General features: G+C 34.9%; 1 protein-coding gene across 5 annotated transcripts in view; it reads left to right on the top strand.

The window, feature by feature from the left end:
* METTL4 (methyltransferase 4, N6-adenosine) overlaps positions 1 to 15,159 on the top strand; it is a 167,208-nt gene that overhangs the window by 10,276 nt on the left and 141,773 nt on the right. For all 5 annotated transcript variants that reach the window (XR_014234001.1, XM_082353597.1, XM_082353594.1 and 2 more), the window contains exons 4-8: positions 1,298 to 1,667; positions 3,820 to 3,889; positions 7,791 to 7,965; positions 10,354 to 10,460; positions 10,847 to 10,938. Coding sequence is in view for 4 of the 5 variants with exons in the window: in XM_082353597.1 (XP_082209723.1) it covers positions 1,298 to 1,667; positions 3,820 to 3,889; positions 7,791 to 7,965; positions 10,354 to 10,460; positions 10,847 to 10,938 (814 nt within the window). In the remaining variant the exon portion in view is untranslated. The remainder of the gene's footprint in view (positions 1 to 1,297; positions 1,668 to 3,819; positions 3,890 to 7,790; positions 7,966 to 10,353; positions 10,461 to 10,846; positions 10,939 to 15,159) is intronic.

The raw sequence follows: 15,159 nt of genomic DNA, 5'->3' as shown, positions 1-15,159 counted from the left end.
ATTTTATCTGGTTCTTTCCCTGACCTTGGGTATTTCATCACATACATGTGCTGATGACTACTCAGCTGGAGACTTGACCCTCTGCAGCTCTCAAGAGCTCTCTGTCTGTGCAGCTCTCTCCGCTCTGGTATCCTGCCCTACAAACTCTAGCTGCCTTGGCCTTTCCAGACTCCCAGCTCTATCTCCTTAACTCAGAGAGACTGTTGGACTCTGAATGGGTCTCTTTCCTGTACTGCTACCTAGAAACTTTCTAAGGCAGTAAGCTGGAGCAACTGGTTTCTCCTTTTTTAGGGACTACTGTTCTACACTGCTTGACATCCATCCAAGGTCTGAAAACCGTTTTTTTAAAATAATTTTTTAAAAGTAATTTCAGATTAAAGGTACTCCATCTTGTCCAGAAGCAGAACTTGGCTTTTAATTTTATAATTATTTTGTTTGTATTATTGAAAACCTTTGTTTATATATTCATTTTATAGAGTTAATTTTTTTCTTTTTTCTTTTTTTTTTTTTTTACAATTCAAGCTATATTTTATAAAATCAAAGGTATATTTATTTTAAAATTAAATTACTAGGGGGACTTCCCTGGTGGTCCAGTGTCTAAGACTCCACGCTCCCAATGCGGGGGGCCTGGGTTCAATCCCTGGTCAGGCAACTAGATCCCACATGCTGCAACTAAAGATCTCGCATGCTGCAATGAAGATCCTGCGTGCTGCAACTAAGACCCGGTGCAGCCAAATAAGTAAATAAATAAATAAATAAATAAATATGTAAAAAATTAAGTTACTAGAAAAATTTAAGATTAAATGTGATTTAAACTGAATTCTTTTTTTTTTTTTTGGCCACACTGCACAGCTTGCGGGATCTTAGTTCCTTGACCAGGGATTGAACCTGTGCCCTTGGCAGTGAAAGCGTGGAGACCTAACCACTGGACTGCCAGGGAATTCCCTTAATTCTTTTTATAAATTAGAAGTTCCACTTTCTTTTAGAAACATTATCAAATTTATCTTATAAAGTTTTAAGGATACATTTTCTACGTATTCAATATATTGTTTGGTTAGTTAATTTTCAGTGAGTTTATGAGATTTGTTTCATTCCACAGTTAAGAAATAGCATTTCAAAGGTATATTCACACTTTCTAACTTTTTTTGTAGTATAAAGTTATTTTCCTGTAAGCATTAAGAATGTTGATTTTAATCCAAGAGTTGAAGTATTCAAAGCATAGTAGGAACTTTATTATTTAGAAAATTGTTTTAATGTCAGTGACCTTTTAATGTACTTAAAAAAAATTCTCTTACAGATCAGGGGGCTGATTTTGGATGGATCTTCACAGTTAATCCAAGAAGGTCTCAAAAGTGGCTTTCTTCATCCACTTTATGAAAAACGGGACAAGTATAGTGAGCCCATTACCTTACCACTTGATACCTGCAATTTGTCAGAATTATGTGAAATGGCAAAGCATTTGCCTTCTCTAAATGAAATGGAACTTCAGACATTACAATTGATGGAAGATGATATATCTGTTACAGAGCAGTATTTATTTTCACGGATTGTTGATAACAACTCTAGCTTTACAAAAATGATTACTTTAATGGGACAGAAATACCTGCTGCCACCAAAAAGCAGTTTTCTTTTGTCTGACATTTCTTGTATACACCCGCTTCTGAACTGTAAGTAATTATTATGTTTATTATTAGAAAAAGATAATTTTTTTGTGGCCTCAGAAGTCAAGAACAAGTCTGAATGTTGAATGAGTACCAGCATTTTGTGATAGGGTAAACACTTAATTTTCTCAGTGTATTTTTTCTTTTAAATTCAATTTTAAAGTGCTGATTTCTGTCTTAAAAATTAAAAAAATTCTTATTACAAACAAAGGGTCAAAAACTTAACTAGTCCCCAAGAGAGTAAACATAGTTACTGTTCTGTACTTATGAATTCAGGATACAGTTGGGGTTGACCAAATAACTTTATTTAGCTTTTATTCATAGCAAAGTAGAAATACTTCATATATGAATGTTAATTCCCAAACCATTCCTAGCCTTTTAGGTTACATTTTAAGCTACTGTTCAAGTTTATTGTCTAAAGTTTCTCAAAATATTTTCCTGTATAAAGTTAAAAATTTAGATATTTAAGTCCAGAGTCATATACACCTGAATTTGAATTTAGATTCTGAAGCTTAACTATGAGTCTTTAGGTACTTCACAAAACTGAGCCTCAGTTTCCTAGTCTATAAAATGGATATGATAATACCTACTTCCAAGGGTAATTTTGGGGATTAGATGAGATAATCTGCATCATGAGCTTAGCTCAGTGATTTATATATTTCTAACAAATTATAACTATTATAATATTCTAAGGGATGATGTAGATGAGAGGTATATTGATCAAATTGAATTTAATCTGCTGTTTAATGTTATTTGGACATTTTTTAGCAAAATTTTACATTATTAACATAACATGGCTTATTAATGAAAAGCTTCTTTTAATTACTTTCAAACCGTCTTATAAATGATTGGTTATTCATGTCACAGTGTAATAAATTCTTCAGGGTAAATGACAAGATAACAAATTAATGAGAAAATCATGCTATATTTGAACATTTTTTTCCCCATTCTTTTTGATCTTTGTTACTCTAATAGTTTAAAAACCATCACTTCCTTATTTTAATTTGCATTCTTCTGATCACTTATGAGATTGTACATTTACAAAAATATACCTCTGTTTATAAAAGAAAAAGGGACAGCTCTTCCTCACAGTAAAATTCCAATTAATAAATGTAGGTAGAATGATGTAACTAGAAAATTTCCATTTGGCACATATCATAGTATTTGGGTGTCAAAATAGTGGATGAAAAGATGAGATGCAGGATATTTGCACAGTCTTAAAATATCTCCCTGCAAAATACTTATTAATTACAAAGGTAAAACTGGAGAAACCTGGCTGACAGCATTTTAACCAAATGATCAAAGGTAGTATCACTAATAATGAGACATTTTGACACTGTGTTTCCTAATAATGTTGCTCTGATAAGGGCATGGTGGTACTCTTGCCAAAAATAAAGAACCTAAATTTAATCACGAGGAAATACCACAGCCAAACTTGAGGGACATTCTATAAAATGACTAGCCAGTAGTCTTCAAAAGTATCAAGGTCATAAAAGACAAAGAAAGACTGAGGAACTTTTCCAGATTGGAGGAAATTTAGGAGACGTGGCAACTGAATGCAATGTGTGATCCTGGTCCAGAGAAAAGGACACTAGTAGACAATTGGGGACATTTTGTTGTGGTCAGTATATCAGTTAAAAGACAAGTTTTATTTCGTGTAAAAAGTTGAAAAACAAAAGCAAAAAAACCACACCTACCCTATCTAGGCTTGAAAGGACCATGTTAATATGGCTACCAAGACTTATAGGACATTTATAAATCATTGATGTCTAGTTAAGGGAGCTGTAGTTATTTTTAGGAACTCTCTGCAATAGGTGAAATTATGTTAAAATCCAAGAGGTACTAAATTATAAGGGGAATCTCTTAATTTTTTTAGATAAATTATTTGAATAAATGCCACAAATCCTTTTCTTGCATTCCAGTATATTTGTGTCTGCAGTGAATGCACTTCATTGTTGAAGAACATGTTTTTTTTTTTTTTCTTTTGGCCATGTGACATGTGGGATCTTAGTTCCCCAACTAGGGATGGAACCCATACCCCCTTTAGTGGAAGTGCAGAGTCCCAACCACTGTACCGCCAGGGAAGTCTCAGAACATGTTTAGTTTTTAAAGTGATGCATATAGAAGATATTTTCTGAAATTGTCTCTTTGTTTTCAGGTAAGAAAACATATGATGTAATTGTGATAGATCCACCATGGCAGAACAAATCAGTTAAAAGAAGTAACAGGTAAGTATAAATAATTTATCTATTAGATATGCTTTCTCAAAGCTATGGTCCTTTGTACATTCTAGTTACATATGCTAAAAGCATTACTTTATGATAATAGATTGTCTGAAACTACTAAAACACTTTCGTTTTAAGATTTTAATTCCCTTAAGTAGATAATTCTCTTGAACTAGAACTATATGTAGGTGTAGGTTAAGAATGTTAAAAGTAATATATTTATTAATGATTAAGGTTACTGACTGTCCAGTTCAGCGATGTTTCTATAACACCAAAAGGCAACATTTTTGCCTTCTTTGATATCAAATTCTAAAGTTTAGAAATATGTGCCAAAATATAGTATTCCTTAATACTGCTATGAATGAATTGGTCTACTTCATTCTGAAATTTGTTTTTATTTATGCCACCATTTAGTTTATGTAACCTTTTAGAGTGATAAGTTCAATTAGTAAGATGACATTTCCTTTTAATAGCTTTTTAAAAAACTAAATTTTTCCCTCTAGTTCTAGTGAATGTCTTCAGTTGTATTTCCTCTCACTCTTTGATTTTCTAGACTGAACAGTTCCTATTACCTTGACTTAAACTTCATATGAAATTCCTTCTCCACAATTATCTTGTTTTCTTATGCTTTTTGTTTATGAGCTGTACCAATAATTGGACTTTTTTCTCTTAAAGTTTCAAGGATCATACAAAGAATTCCTGTAGCTATTCTCTGTATGTGTGTATTTGTGCGTGTGTGTAGATATCTATGTATATATAATTTTTTTCTGAACTGTTTGAGAATAAATTATTTAGGAAGAAGTAAGTTACTCTGGAGTATTTTATTCTGTATTTCTTGAAAACAAAGATATTAATATTTTCTTATATAATCATAATGTAATTATCAAAATAGGTAATTAATTTTCCTTTTTAATTTTCTATTTTTCTTTTATTAGTCATATAGGGAGATACTGTGATATATGTAAATATCTTGTTACCAGTTTTTAGCATCTGTGGTAGGTAGAATACTATTGTCCCCCCTGCCCCCACATCCGCCTCCATGTCCTTGTCCTAATCCCTGGAACTTGTGAATATGTTAGGTTACATGGAAAAGGGGAATTAAAATTCCAAATGGAATTAAGGCTGCTAAGAAAAGGAGATTACTATGCATTATCTGGATAGGCCAGTCCTTAGCTTAGCTGTAGACAGGAGACCTAACTGAGGGTATTTCTCCCTTTTTTCTTTTCTGTTATTTTTCTTCTCTTCTTTTCTTTCTCCCTCTTCTCCACCCTCCCCCCATCCAAGTCGTCTCTCTTTTTTCCTTTAAAAGTATATAGTGTATAGAAAAACTAACCAAAAAAAAAGAAAAGAAAAGAAAGTAAAAGTGTATAGTATAAGCATATTTATAGGCTGACGGTAAGGAACTACTAGAGAGGTTGAAAATACAGAAGGAGGGGAGTAAATAGCATCACTAATAGACTAGAAGATGGGAATAAGAGAACACAGCTGGAGGGATAAGCTTTAAATATATGAAGCCATGCTATCCTTTAAGAGGAAATGTATAGCAATGGGTAAGTGAAAGTGTATAACCAGGCGGGAGAGGGTTAGGTAGTTGAAGCAGTCTGATGGCTTTTTTTTTTTTTAATTGATACATGAGTTAACTTCATCTGCCCAAGAGTGAGTTTGGGCAAGAGACTTGAAAAAAGATGAATGTTTGTAGTAGTTGACCAAGGATAAGAAAAAGAATTGATGAGTAGTTTTGAGAACCTGAGAATGGACTTAATTGAGCCAATTCTTCAGTTTAGCATTTTTCTCCACCTGATTTTTTCCATATGAAGAAGTTGAATTGAATTGTGTTGAAATTGAATTGAATTTAAGATTGGAGGTTTGCAGGAGTTATGGGGTGAAGGAGTAAAGGGGAGATTGGAGTTAGGGGTGCTAGTGAGAAGGCAGTGAAGTGATTGGTGGTTGGTAGTATGTGAGGAAGAGGAGAAAGTGTGGGCAGGAAGAAACTGATAGACTCAGTAAAGTGGAGGAATGGGGCACTGACTGAATGCTTTGATAAAGTCAAAGAATTGGTGACGGAGAAGAGGTAATGGCCAATCATCAGAAAATCTAGAAACAATAAATGCTGGAGAGGGTGTGGAGAAAAGGGAACCCTCCTGCACTGTTGGTGGGAATGTAAATTGGTACAGCCACTATGGAGAACAATATGGAGGTTCCTTAAAAAACTAAAAATAGAACTGCCATATGACCCAGCAATCTCACTACTGGGCATATACCCTGAGAAAACCCTAATTCAAAAAGATACATGTACCACAATGTTCACTGCAGCACTATTTACAATTGCCAGGACATGGAAGCAACTGAAATGTCCATCGACAGATGAATGGATAAAGAAGATATGGTACATATATACAATGGAATATTACTCAGCCATAAAAAGGAACAAAATTGAGTTATTTGTAATGAGGTGGATGGACCTAGAGTCTGTCATACAGAGTGAAGTAAGTCAGAAAGAGAAAAACAAATACCGTGTGCTAATGCATGTATATGGAATCTAGAAAAACGGTACTGATGAACCTAGTGGCAGGGCAGGAATAAAGACGCAGCATGGAGAACGGACTTGAGGACACGGGGGTGGGGGAAGGGGAAGCTGGGATGAAGTGAGAGAGTAGCATTGACATACACATACACTACCAAATGTAAAATTGATAGCTAGTGGGAAGCAGCTGCATAGCACAGGGAGATCAGCTCGATGCTTTGTGACGACCTAGAGGGGTGGGATAAGGAGGATGGGAGGGAGGCTCAAGAGGGAGGGGATATGGGGATATATGTATACATATAGCTGATTCACTTTGTTGTACAGCAGAAACTAACAGAACATTGTAAAGCAATTATACTCCAATAAAGATGTAAAAAAAAAAAAAAAGTAATGGCCAGAGATCAGTGTATATGGTTTCAGAAATGGAGCAAGTTTGAGTGATGCCAAGGTCCAGGTTTTGGCCACTCGAATGGATTATTGAAGTGGGGTGAATGCAACGGTATTTATTTAGGGGAAGAGTAGGTGAGTGTGTACATTATTTAGTTTGTGCTTTGAAATTGCCCAGGATACTGGCAAGATTTATGTTGGTGAGGTAGAAGGATCTCAGAACTTAAATCCTCATTGAATATGGAGAGTGAGGATGTAATAGGTTCGATAAGGAACATTGGAGGCTAGATAGCGTACTTCTCAAAGAGAAGGGGATTTTACACAGAGGTAGATGACTGATAGCCTGGAACTGGCAATAGGGGAGCTAGGAGAATACTGACCTCACCTCTCTCTGTTGTGTGTGTTGGGTGCTGGAGAAAGGGCCACATTGGTTTGATGGGGTATTGTAGAGCAAGTAGTGTTTTAGCAAGAGAAACTAGACTTCATACTACTAATGACCAGGAGGTGCAAGACTGTAGAATTTCTTTTTGTAGTGAAAGCATGAGAGTTTCAGAGAGCCCAGTAGAACTGATTGGGAAGGATGAAAGAAACAGGATGATCGATTGAAGATGTTGGTGGGATATTGAGACAGTAGTTTCAAGACTGTTAATGGGGTCCCTTTGTAATGTACAGATCATCAAACCATAATATTTGCTTAATTTTGAATGTTAGAAAAGCATATAGAAAATATTAGTAAAATTACTGAAATGTAATACATTTAGAAATGATAAAGAAATATGGCTTCATCATTTTAAATTAGTAAAAACTAAAAATATTATTTCTGACTTGCGTGTAATAATGTGTCCACTGGGTGTCAGTGTGGCTTCATATTTAGTTGCACAAATAAATATAGGAGCTTTGTGTTTGTGGAGTCAATGTTATACAGGTCTTCTCCCTGCTTATTTTTCTTTTTTGCAGCAAATTTTGCTGATATTTTTTTCTGTTTATTTTTAGATATAGTTATTTATCACCACTGCAAATAAAGCAGATACCTATCCCTAAGCTGGCTGCTCCAAACTGTCTTGTTGTTACTTGGGTGACGAATAGACAGAAGCACCTACGTTTTGTTAAGGAAGAGCTTTACCCTTCTTGGTCTGTGGAGATAGTTGCTGAATGGCACTGGGTAAAAGTAAGTTTAGAAGTTAACGTATTTGTTAACTTTATTTGTTAATAAGGTGTGACATACAAGTCACATAAAGGTAGCATCCACTTTTTAATGCGTAACATGTCACCGCTCTACTCCTTCAACATGGTCTAATTAAAATGTTTACTTTGCTGCTAAGTACCTTTGTCTTCTTATTCTCAAGACTTTTTACCTATTTGTTCTGTATATTTTTGTAGTAGAATTCCAAACTGATGGCCTTCAGAAATCACTCGGAGATATCAGGATGACATTTTAAAAAGCTCTGATGTCTGTAGTTTAAGAAACAACAAACAAAAACTTTGGGGGATTTGTCCATCACTAAACATAGAAATTGTCTTACTGTTCATCTTCTTCCTCTTTACTCATCCAAAATTTCAGCTGCCCTTTGTGACTTCTGTCCTTCTTTCTTTTTTTCTTCTCCTTCCTCCCTCCCTCGCTTCCTTCCTTCCTTCTTTCTTTTTTTCTTATGTTTCTGGGGATGAGAGGGAGATAGCAAAGAAACCTACCGTGGAAGAGTTGGGAAAATGCTAGAAGCAAGGACCTTTTATACTTTAAATCTTAACTTAGTTCCTCAGTGCCTGTTTTTGAAAGAAATGATTCCAACTCTTGTATTGGTTGAATGATCTTTAATATCTTTGCTTGGTATAAAAATACCAAAAAATACAAAAATATAAGGCATCAGTTCAGAGTGCATTGGACATCCTTTTAAAGATACATTGTCTACCAGGTGAATTCCACAAAAGCCCTCCTAAATTTTAAAAAGGTAAACCAGGTTATTATGGGTTGAATATTTAACATTTATATAATATTTATATAACTGTATATTCATTTAGACACAGGTTCTACTTTTATGTGCTTTGTGTACTTTGTAGTGTACTGGAATATCTTCTAAAAGCTGTGTACATTATTTATTTGCACCTATTTTGTGAGACTTGGCAAACAAACACTTATAGTTGTGTCTTTGCTTTTACAGCTGTGCTTTGGGCTTAGCTTTGGTTGATTTGCTGTAGGACCATAACAGGAATATAAAACTCCATTCCACTCTGTCTATTATGGCAGTTCTTTTATAATCAGTGACTGGGGCCAAAGTCACAAAAAGGTTACCTTCTGAAATCAAAACCAGTAAAATGTTAATACATGAAAACTAACACTGTTCATTTCTGGTAGTAATCAGTTCTATGAGATGGTATGATATGACTATAGCTTAAAACAAAAATATGTTTTATGAAATACTTATTAGGTAATTGAACATATTGTTATATCAGAAGGAGTAATCTGCATTGGGTATAAAGGATGTCCAAAGAATAAGAATTTGCCAGTGTTTATACAGTGCTGTGTGGAATAGATGCTGTTTCTCGTGGGCCCTAGAGGTGATAAAAGGACTTTACTGATTTGGTTTTTTAGGTACCTCGACATAGGGTAAAGGGTTCCACAGAGAATAGATATGAATATTCTGATAGTGAAAATATTTTCTTCCATGCTTAATTAATGAATTGATGTTATTATTATAAATTGTGTTTTGAGTTTGATTAGCTAAAGTGAGTCTTTGGGAGTCTGATCACTCCAGGATGAAATGATAAGATCGAATTTCTGGATTTATAATGCCAAGAAATTGGACCACGTATTGTCTATCTCATCAATCCCTGAGCTTCTTTCATTATTAATTTTAGCTCTGACAGTATTTAATGACATTGTTTCCTATAAGTAAAGGAAAATACTTTATTGTAATCGACTTAGTCACATTGCCAGTAATAGGTAAATGTTATTTGAACAAATAAATGAATTAATGATGGCATGGTTTCCAATAATAAATTTTAATGAAAAATAGAGGTTTTTGTGTGCAAGATGATAAAATGATATTTAAAATTTTTAGTCCTTCATAGCTGCCTTGTCCATTATGGTAGTCACTAGCAGTATGTAGCTCTTCAGCACTTGAAATGTGACTAGTCCAAATTGAGATGTGCTAAATGTAAAATGTAAGTGTTTTGGATTTAAAAGACTTAGTATGAAAGAAAGAATATAACATACCTCAATAATTTTTTGAATTGATTACATATTGAAATGGTAATATTTTAGATATGTTAGGTTAAATTAAAAATAATTAAAAATTATTTAAAACTTAAAATACAATTAAAATTAATTTTGCCTCTTTCTTTTTGCTTTTTTAAATGTTGGTACTAGAAAATCTAAATTACATGTGTGGCTTAAATTTGTGGCCCACATTATATTTTTATTGGACTGCAGTAGCCTTGAGGTTTAATACTTCTTTTTCTTTGGTGGAAATCGTATAGTGGTAGGAAAAAAAACCCAATCCTTTTCCTGGATATTTACAGATGTATGGGTTGTTTTTTGTTTTTGACTCCTTTTTATCAGATCACCAGTTCAGGAGAGTTTGTGTTCCCATTAGATTCTCCACACAAAAAGCCTTACGAAGGTCTTATACTGGGAAGAGTTCGAGAAAAAGCTGCTTTACCATTAAGGTAGGAAAGGTGATTTTTCAAAATTGTATAAATGTATTAATTTTAAGGCTTTTAAAAGTTATTAACACAGTGATCATTAGTTTTTGTTAATTTTTACATATTTGAAAATCTGGAAATGGCCGAGATGAGAAAAGTGTGAATGGTATGGCACATGAAATTTTATATTATCTTTTGCTTTATCTAATGTGTAAGAGTCATTATTGTAGAAAAGGAAACTATCTGAAATTTCTTAATACTTAGGTTGTTGATTTCCATTATTTCTATTCTTAAATTTATTATAAATTCAGATACTATTGGAAAGGTGAAAAAAAATCAAGGCAACTGTGGCTTATATGTAAAAAATTGTCCTTTAAAATATAATTTATGTTGTTGTTCTGTTTTAATAGGAATGCAGATGTAAAAGAGCTCCCCATTCCAGATCACAAGTTAATTGTCAGTGTGCCCTGTACGCTTCACTCACATAAGCCACCTCTTGCTGGTATGTTTTTATAAAATAGTTACGACTTCTGTGAAATTGACAAAAGGGTTGAATGTATTGATGGTATTTGAATAGTCTAGAAATTTGGAAATTAAATCAGATATATGTTATTTTAATTAATATTCTAAAATCATATAGCAGAATTTATGAAATAGAGAATAGATTTTTTTTTTTTTGCTACAGAAAGCTTTATTGTTTCCAATTGGTCCGTAGCTTGGGAGAGGGCTCCAGGCAGTTACATAGCTGCCTAGTGGCAGCAGGGAGAGGCTCAGGCAGAGACCCTGAGACCAGGAGATGGAGACGGGCCCTCAAGGGCCGCTGGGCTTGAAGGCTACTGGTCCTAAGTACTTGCCCAGCCCTGGCTGGGGGCTGGCCAGCCTGAGGAGGTTGGTCAGGTGGTCTTGAGTCTCACCTCCTCATCCAGGAGGTGGCTCCGCAGGGAGGCACAGAGATGGTTTGTGTGGGCAGAACCCAGGGCATGCAAATCCAAAAGGGCTGGTTCAGGTTCTTCTCCAGGCCCATGGCAGCTTCTGTGGCGTCCAGGGCTTTGCCCCACTCATCTTGGGGCGGCTTCGGCGTGTCCCGGAAGAGGGCGCTGCTGCCACGGTGGTTTTGCATCTTGGAGAGGTGCTGGGCCAACCCGCTGAAGGAGGCAGGGCCCTGGCCCTCCAGAGCCGCGTTGTGGCGCTTGGAGCAGAAGCCCAGAGAGAGGTAGGTGTAGCAGGCCTGCGGATGCAGGTCCACCAGGCGGGTGACCACACCCTCCACTTGGGTGGAATAATTCTCACGAATCTGGGAGGTCATCGTGGGTGGCACTAAGGAGCTGACCGCAAAAGCGGTGTTGCCTGGTCCCGGAGGTCGCAACTGGAAAGGAGTCTGGAGGGTGGTTGGTGGTTGGAAAAGGGTCTGTTATGTTAAAATGCTGTTGAAGTGGAGACGGAGCCGCGTGACCACCCAGCGCACCCGTGCAGATTAGTCTTACATTACCTCAGCCTTTCCTCTTCGCCATTTTTTAGGTTCCCCTTACTAACCGGGTTGTTATCCCATCACTGCCCTCAGCAGAATGAAGACTGATGATGCATGTAAGGCCTAGTTCTGCTAGGTGCTTTATTGTCCTGTCAGGGTTCTATCCCTTGCTGGTTCTAAAGCCAAGAGCGCAGAAAGCAGTCAGAGAGATGGTTAGAATTCCCTTGATAGTTGGTAGACACTCTCAGTTTTATGTTGAGGTAGTGTTGCTTTTCTGAACCATTGGAAAGGTAATTGCTGCAGCCTGCAATTCTTACTAGTCTTAATGCTTTAGTATAATGTCCATCATTTAATGAAACTAAGCAGCAAGGAATAATGGAAAGCTTTAGCTTTTCAGATTGACTAACATGAGTTTGAATCCTGGTTCTGCTGCTTGAGCAAGTTACTCTAATAATTTTCTAATAATTTTCCTCACCTCAAAGTCAACATTTGAAGGGCGAATAATGATATTTAATCTTTCAGAGTTGTGAGGATTGGTTATATTTGAAATTCTGTAGCATATAGTAGAAGATCAGTAAATGCTAAATTTTTCAAGTGAAAGAATTAAAAAAATAGGAATGTAATAGGGATAGAAATATGAGAGATACTGAATTTGACATTCCAAGTTTACTATTAAAATTTTTTCTTTAGAAATATATATTTTATTAATTTGGTGGTCCTGGCTTAAATAAACCAAAACTTTCAAGCTGCCACTCAGGAAGACTACAGGCTATCAGCTTATCACCTGATTTTGCAGGATGTGGGATAGTTCATGAGCTAGGATACATAGGAAGGTGAATTCAAATTCTGAAGAGAATGTTTATTGGTAGCATTTAAGATTTCTGTTATCTTAAATTGCTTATACAGAGAGTCTTTAGTGTTAATTCATTTGAGAAATGTTCAGATGTCTACCTGTTGATCCATTCTTTGACTTAGAGGGATTCTCAGTGAATAATTGCCTGTAAACTTTGGACTGTTATAGATTCTTTAATGCATTAAACATTTGACTTAAATGAAAAGTTAAGCTGTACTGTTCTTTGAGAAAAAAATTATGTTTGCCACCAGTTATACTCATTGGAGGAAATCTAATTTGTATTCTTCTCATTTGAATTTTCTTTATCATTTGGTGAGTACCAAAGCTTAATTTAGGGTTTGTCTTTGGGCTTATTTTTTTACTTTTAAAAATCCAAGAGCCAGACCCAAAAAACCTTTCATTCCCAAATGATAGGTAAACTATTTCTTAATTCATTTTACATAGATTATGTTTAAAGAGTAGTCTTAAGATATAAGATTTTATAAAATAGTGAATAAAATTAGTCTTTTATTAATACTAATAAAAATTAGTACATATTATGGCCTGTACTTACGAAGTGCAGTTCTGCTGTATTCCCAGTAGAGAGCAGCACAAACACATTTTTAGCATTGAGAGTATTTAAAAAGAAAAGTTAGATTTTGGGGGGGAAAAATTTTGTGTGACTCAATATATGTTATTCTTATGTTTTGGTTAAGTACTGGTAGACAAGAAGTATTTATAATCCTTTATTTTTGAGTTCATGTTACTGGATAGCGAGTTCCTGTATTTTGGATATAGAGCCACACAAAGCCATCAGAAAGCAACTTTCAGATTTCTGCAGTATATTTTACTCTGAAGTGAGAGAGTGGCATGGACATACATACACTACCAAATGTAAAATAGCTAGCTAGTGGGAAGCAGCTGCATAGCACAGAGAGATCAGCTCAGTGCTTTGTGTCCACCTAGAGGGGTGGGATAGGGAGGGTGGGAGGGAGGTGCAAGAGGGAGGGGATATTAAGATATATGTATACATGTAGCTGATTCACTTTGTGATACAGCAGAAACTAACACAACGTTGTAAAGCAATTATACTCCAATAAAGATGTTAAAAAATAAATAAAAATAAATAGAATAGTATTTTACTCTGAATCATAACCCTAGGATTTGGGATAATACATGTTCTCTATATAATGCTTAGAACTTTTACATGTAAATGTTCTTAAACTGCTTTATGCCAATTCACAAAATGAAATGTTCTCTCTTTTGCTTCTAGAAACACCAAGTTTTTTTTTCTTTTAAAAAGTTTTAATTTGTTATTTCTACTGCAAAATGTAAAAAACACCAAATTGGAAGCATATTCTGTTTCAAAATGAGACATTTACTCTTTTTAAGTTTTGAAATTTCTTCCTATAGACTGAAACATAAGCCAACAATAGCTATGGCTTACAACCTAACATAAATGTATAATATTTTAAGTTTAAAGATTGAAGGTAGGAAAATCATGAAATAAAAGTATTTGAATGAAAATTTTGTTTTTCATATTGTACCTTAGAGGAATTTCTTCTCCTTTTTGCTACTTTACTCGCAACAATTTGTATCTGAACAGTTATAGTTTGATGAGATTCTATGCACTGACGTTTGAGCCACTTTTCCCCCAGCCATGCCCTTTTCTCCCAAGCAGAAGGGGAATGATGGGCTATGTATGAATTACTTCCTCTCCATTGGTTACAAGTATGTTCTACTAATGCCAGATGTTATATAATTATTTATATATATGTCATACTCGTATTTAAATTTATACATTTGAATTTGTTTTTTTAAAATTGAGATAATTGACATATAACATTGTATTAGTTTCAGGTGTACAACATAATGATTCAAGATATATATACATATTCACTGATCACAATAAGCCTATACATAGTCACAAAATTTTTTTCCTGTGATGAGAACTTTTTAAGATCTTGCATTTTCTTTTAAATTGATATTTAAAATTAGTAAGAATAAAATATTTCCATTAATTTGCCTCTATTTCTTTTGCTTTGTTTTGAAATTAAACATATGTGGTTAACATTACAAAAACATTACTCCTTGATTTTCTGTGTTTCTCAACTAGAAAGGAAAAAAGCCATGCAGAAATGTGTTCCATTGATAAAGTAGAAGGTGATAAATGGGTTTAGGTTTTATGTATTTTTCCATTCCAAGTACCTGGCCATCTTTTTCTATTAGCTTGTGAACTCTTAGAAGACATGGATATCTATTTCTTTTGTTAAGTCCCATAGCACTTATAATGGGTGCTCAGAAATAGTAAACATTAAAAAAAAAAATCTATTTATTTATCTAGGCTGTGCCAGGTCTTAGTTGTGGCATGCAGGCTTCTTAGTTGCGGCATGCATGCAGGATCTAGTTCCCCGACCAGGGAT

Source organism: Balaenoptera borealis, assembly GCF_965194805.1.
Source record: "Balaenoptera borealis genome assembly, chromosome: 14".
NCBI classification, from domain to species: domain Eukaryota; kingdom Metazoa; phylum Chordata; class Mammalia; order Artiodactyla; family Balaenopteridae; genus Balaenoptera; species Balaenoptera borealis.
Note: the sequence above shows the minus strand (reverse complement) of the source record. Positions and strands in the feature narration are given on the sequence as shown.